This window comes from Panicum hallii, chromosome 8, assembly GCF_002211085.1.
Source record: "Panicum hallii strain FIL2 chromosome 8, PHallii_v3.1, whole genome shotgun sequence".
Classification (NCBI taxonomy): Eukaryota; Viridiplantae; Streptophyta; class Magnoliopsida; order Poales; family Poaceae; genus Panicum; species Panicum hallii.
Window position 1 is genome coordinate 6,446,850 of NC_038049.1, and position 6,526 is coordinate 6,453,375.

General features: G+C 45.5%; 1 protein-coding gene across 1 annotated transcript; it reads left to right on the top strand.

Annotated features, from left to right (window-relative positions):
- The first annotated feature begins 4,358 nt into the window (after positions 1-4,358).
- LOC112903574 (ATP-dependent DNA helicase PIF1-like) lies at positions 4,359-5,927 on the top strand. Its single transcript, XM_025972827.1, has 2 exons — positions 4,359-4,635; positions 5,017-5,927. Exons 1-2 carry the CDS (start codon positions 4,359-4,361, stop codon positions 5,925-5,927), a joined length of 1,188 nt encoding a protein of 395 aa, XP_025828612.1.
- Positions 5,928-6,526: the final 599 nt, after the last annotated feature.

A 6,526-nucleotide genomic window follows, 5' to 3' on the forward strand; every position in this document is an offset into this window, starting at 1 on the left:
CGTAGAGAGGGGAAAGAATGGAAGGGTCATAGTATGTGGTCATCCAAATAAGAAATAAAGGTACTAGGAATTCGGATTTAAATGTTTTGGCGCTGTTTCTCCAATCGAAAAATGTCGTTGTCCTTGACACTATGGATCTCATAATCTCTACTACTAAAAGTTACAATTGGGAGAATTTTTCACCGTGGTACGTCGCCCCCCAACCTCACGTCGTCTTGCCAAACCAACGTCGCCCCACCCCCACGTACCAAACCAGGTGCCTGCCGCGTGCGATCCTGATGCCGTCCGATCAGCCCTCGCCCACGCTCGCCTCGCATCGCGGCCTCCCCTCCGCACGCACACCTGCCCGCCTCCGCAAATCATGCGCTGCATCCGCTCCGCACGCAACCACAGCTGCCTCCGCACAATGCACGCACACCTCCGCCCGTGCCGATCGCGCCCGCCTCCGTACGCACCGATCGGCGATCTCGCTTGTCACTGCCCAGCACCTCACCATCGCCCTGACGGCCGCGCGCTCGCCGAATGCCTGCGCCTGCGCCTCCGATCGGCGGCGCGTAGACCTTCCTGCCTGATTGGATCGGTGCCCTGCCTTGTTCTCGCGTATCACGTCTCCTGCTCGCCCTAGGTCCTGGAGGACAGGGACCTCGCGGCGGCCGGTGGCACGCCCAAACCCTAGGTACTCCTGCGGTGTCCTGACCCCAGCATCCATCCGTGGCGCTCACGATGCCCTCAGCTCCTCAGGATCGCACGCAGCAGGCACCTGGTTTGGTACCCTCCGAGCATGGCTGATCGTGGGTCTCAGTTTCACAACTAGGTGGTTATTTTCCTGTGTATTTTGATTCCTGCTTCTGATCGGACAATCAATGCTAGCAGGTATTCTTCGTGGTAACCCATACTCGGAGGATCTTGGAATGATGGGATCGGTTGAGCGGATTGAGGACTATCATATCATTCTGAACCTAGATCAAACGTTAGACTAGAGAACATATAATGTCCCCCGCACATCTGAAGTTGCTGCTGTTTGGATAGAAGGTAGCGAACGCCACGTGCAGTTTGATCAGAGTGTTATGCTCCAAGGCAAAGATAGATCTATCCATGGCATCCGATCATATCATGGATGTTATGATGCTCTGTCATATCCGCTTTTCTTCCCTAAAGGCGAGCTCGGGTGGCACAACTGTATTCCAAAAGTCGGCGTTACAATGGAGAAAGTGGAAGAGGCTCGTGCGATCCGCAAGGCTCCTGCTGGTGGCGATGGTGGCGACAATTTAGGTAAAGCGATGTTTCCAGTATACATTCAATTTTCTGATAAGATAACACGTTGTCATATGATGAGGACATCACTACCATTGATACAACCATGCCTTGTGCTCAGCAAGGACCATTGATTCGAGATCGAGCACGACAACTCAATTATCAGGTAAAGTTGTTTCTTGCTGTCCAAACAAGTTCTTCTCTGAATAGGGTACTACTAAATCCTTGTGATATTTTTCTTATGCTTAGGAACTTGGTACATGACTAGATTGGAGGGAGAGCAACAACGACAAGAATGTCAGTTCGGACCTCCGGGCAGCGCCAGATTGAGATGGCAATAACCCATGAGTACTTGTTGCAAAGGTGTTGAAGTCTACTTTCAGATGGATCTAACTTTATTTCAAAATTCTATTGGAGCTGTTCGGAATCGACAAAACAACGATCGGACTTCCAGTCTTGGGCTGAGTCCCTTGTATCTCGTCCAGCCCACTGGACCCCATTTTAATTTAGGGTTTCGACCCCTGCACCCTCCTGGCTGCCTTCCCACCTGTATAAACTAGTAGTAGCCACCAGGAAACACTTGAGTTTTATTTAGATGCAAGTTAGCTGCTACTACTTCCTTGTAAACACCTGTGTTGATTCGACCACCCGTTAGCTTGATTCAGAACTCCAACTTCGTGTGTATCAAAATTTTCCCTTGGGCAAGGTCTGTGTGCTGTTTGCTTGTCCACTTATTCTTACTTGTTCTTCGATTTGCTTGCAAGTTCAAGGTTGTTCTTGGCATAGCAAAAATAGCACAAATCGGAGGCAGTGTAACTGTCGCTAAGGCGCAGCCCCTTGTGGTGTTGTAGTCAGGCATCACAACGTTGATCCTCCACCAAATCGAGTTATCCCCCACTCTCATTGAAAGGTCAGGAACAATTCTTGTAAACGCATGTGTTGATTAGACCACCCATTAGCTTGATTCAGAACCCCAACTTCGTGTGTATCAGATTTATCCCTTGGGTAAGGTCTGTGTGCTGTTTGCTTGTCCACTTGTTCTTGCTTGTTCGTCGATTTGCTTGCAGATTCAAGGTTGTTCTTGGCACAGCAAGAACAGCACAAATCGGAGGCGGTGTAACCGTCGCTAAGGCGCAGCCCCTTGTGGTGTTGTAGTCAGGCAGCATAACATCGATCCTCCACCAAATCGAGTTATCCCCCACTTTTATTGAAAGGTCAGGAACAAACCCAAGCGTGTTCAATCATCATGTACTAAAATTAATACACATTTATCCACAGGATCTACAGGGAATAATTGTATATCCGTCCGTGACTACTATTGTTATAAGTTCCAAATGCGTCCTGGGATATTTAACCCTATCCTATTCGGCAGACGTCTTTTTCAACAATTTGCCGTCGACACATATATAAAGATTGAGAGCGCACGCCTGGATTTTATATGCTGCAATCAAGATAGCCCTAGGGCTTATCTGTACAAGGTTTGGTTGACAGCATGCATGCCGGTGAGGGACACACTGATGTTGTAGGGAAACGAACTGTACTCTCTACATCATTCATAGGAGGCCCTAGAGATACGAGGCATCGATATGTGGATGCGATGGCTCTTGTTCGGAAGTACGGCTCACTATGACATGCAACCCTATCTGGGATGAAATAAATAATGAACTTTATCATGGCGAGACACCACAGGACAGACCAGACCTGGTAGCCCGTGTCTCTAGGGCCAAGCTTGAGGTGTTGAAAAAAAAGTTGATGAAAAATGATATTCTTGGGAAGGTTCGGGCTTATATATGTTGTGGAGTTACAGAAAAGAGGATTGCCGCATGCGCACTTTTTGCTAATCATGAAAAGAAACTATAAACTGACATGCCCCGAGCAGTATGACGTACTCATCTCTGCGGAACTACCAAATAAGAGGAAGTATCCAACACTCTACAAGATGGTTACAAGGCACATGATGCATGGCCCCTGCGGCTCACTCAATCCCAACTGTCCATGTACGAAGGGGCATACTTCATGCAAAAATCGTTACCCACGTCCCTTCTACGATGCTACCTCTCAAGGCAAGGATGCTTACCCAGTTTATCCCAGACGTAATGATGGGCGTGTAGAAAAAATACGTGGGCACGAGCTGGACAATCGATGGGTTGTCCCGTAAAGCCCATGCCTTCTGCGTACCTTCAATAGTCATATAAATGTGGAAGCATGTGGGAGCATCAAGTCTGTTAAATATCTTTTCAAATATATTTACAAGGGTCATGACAGGGTTCAGTGGTAGTCTGTGAGGGTGACAAGGCAGATGATAACGGCAATGTAGATGAGATTAAACAGCACAAGGATGCTCGTTGGGTCACCCCATCCGAAGCCCTATGGCGAATATATGGATTTGAATTGGCTAAGAACTATCCTCCAGTTCAACAGCTGCAGCTCTATCTACCCGATATGCATATGGTGTCATTTCACCAGCGCAAGAAAATCCAACATGTGCTTAACAAGCCTGGGGCTGATGAGTCAATACTTACTGCATACTTTGATGCAAACAGGGTGCACAAGAAAGCTCAAGGAATACTGTATCGTGATTTTCCAGAATATTTCACCTGGCAGTCCAATGGTAAATTTTGGCAACCAAGAAAGTATAAAACAAATGGTCAGGTCGGTAGAATTGTGTCGGCTCATCCTGCTGAGGGAGAACATTATTATCTCCGGGTTCTTCTAAACCATGTCGCAGGTGCTACCTCGTATGAGCATCTGACGACTGTTAATGGTGTTATGCAATCATCCTTTCGTTAAGCTGCAGAGAAAAGGAGACTTATTGAGGAGGACAACGCACTCAAAGATTGCCTTGTGGAAGCATCATTGTTTTAGATGCCATCTTCGCTCCATAGATTGTTTGCTACAATATTGGTTTCTTGTGAGCCGAGCGATGTGTTCGGACTTTGGCAGAAGCACCTTGAAGCTATGTCAGAAGATTATCGTTGCAAGTGTGTTCGGACTTTGGCAGAAGCACCTTGAAGCTATGTCAGAAGATTATCGTTGCAATAGTCAATCCCCAGTTCTCCTTGAAACAAATGGTTCTGATTGATATTAGAAATATGTTGCAGTCAATGGGTAAGGACATAAGGTCATTTACTCTTCCAGAAATTGATGACATGTATGACAATGCAAACGGCAGCATTCCACAAGAGATTTTCGAGGAAACAAGTATTAAACCCAACCCCAATGATGTCTCTATGTTCGAGTCACTTAATGGTCAGCAACGAGCTGCTTACAACGAGATCATGTCCTCCATCGAAGCTGACCAAGGTCGAATGTTTTTTGTTGATGGCCCTGGTGGAACTGGCAAGACCACATCTGGTGTTGCTGCGTCAATAATGCTCGGTGGTAGGGCCGCCCACTCGTGTTTTAAGATACCACTCACTATCGAGGATGGCGGGTGTTGTAGTTTCACTAAACAAAGTGGTACTAGCAAGTTGCTCCGCCAAGCTGCTCTTATTATATGGGACAAGGCTTCTATGAACAAGAGGCAAGCGGTTCAAGCGCTAGACAATAGCCTATGATACATAATGGGGTGTCATGAGCTCCCTTTTGGTGGGAAGACCATTGTGTTCGGAGGAGATTTCAGACAGGACCTACCTATTGTGCGGAAAGGATCGAGAGCTCAGATAGTTGACACTTCACTCCGGAGGTCGTACCTCTGGGATTCCATGTACCATCTAAAGTTAGTACATAACATGAGGGCGCAAAATGATCCATGGTTTGCAGAATATCTTTTGCGAATTGGAAACAGTGCAGAAGTGGTCAATGAGGATGGCAATGTCCGCCTTCCAGATAAGATTCACTTGCCTTACAAAGGTGATGGTAACGATCTCGACAGATTAATCGCAAGAGTATTCCCAAATCTGAATGAAAACATGTCAAATAAAGATTACATTACCTCAAGAGCCATCCTATCCACACGTAATGATTGGGTCGATAATATTAATGTGAAGATGATTGAGAGTTTCCAAGGAGGAGAGGTTACGTATCACAACTTTGATTCCGCGATTGATGATCCACATAATTACTACCCATCCGAGTTCCTCAACACTTTGACACCCAACGGTCTACCTCCACATGTGCTAAAGCTTAAGGTTGGATGTCCAATTATACTGCTGCGGAACATCGATCCAGCAAATTGGCTACGCAATGGTTGGGGGCTTGTGGTGAGGGCATTTCAAAGAAACACCATTGATGCTGAAATTGTTGTAGGGCAGCATGCTGGAAAGCGTGTTTTCTTACCTAGGATCCCCCTGTGCCCATATGATGATGAGATGTTTCCATTCCGGTTCAAAAGGAAGCAGTTTCCTATCAGATTAAGTTTTGCAATGACAGTCAACAAATCACAAGGACAAACTATCCCTAATGTTGGTGTGTATCTACTCAATCCAGTATTTTCACATGGACAACTGTATGTTATGATGTCTAGAGCAACTGCTAGAACGAACATATGTATCCTCGCTCTCCCACCGAATGCCAAGGAGCGTGAAGAGGAAGATGATAAAAATGAGGAGGACAAAAACGGCAAAAAGGCTAAGAAGAAGAGTGATAAGAAATCAAAGAAAACAGCTAACAAGGTTGAGAACAATCCAACACCATCACTAGAGTGGTCTTTCACGAAAAAATATTGTTTATAAGGAGGTACTAACGCCGTAGCTTCAAGGTATTACTATATCACGTTGTATGCTCCATATTTATTTACATTGCTAATATTATCAGTACGTCTAATATTTTTTCTCTGAACTGACAGATTCAATGTGTTTGTTTAAAGCGAAGGGATCTGGCCATGTGCGTACGTGCACACTCAATCCTCAAAATATATAGTTTCTACGTACATATTTGTTGCAAAGTGTACCTGGCTGTTGATGATGGCTTCAAGCCTGTAATATTTGCTATGGTTCAGTTTAGTCGAATGCCACTACAATGCATCAGCGTGGTTTACCATATGGGCTTTTCACACGTTCCTGGAATATGTAGCATGTTTTGCCATCTCGAATACTTGTCCTGAATTATTAGTAGTCAGCATTGCAACTTTATGATATTTTTAAATTAATTAATCATACCTAAGGTTCTGTGAATTATTTATGGTGGATATTTGTGCGCACGCATGAAAAGTCCGGCAGCAATGTAAAATGTCGTTTTAAACGGTTGGATCAGAAATTCATTAGTTTTGTCATCATTTTCTTTTGCTCCCGGTGACCCTTTTTAACTCGTGATCGGTGATAGAATCAGTGGG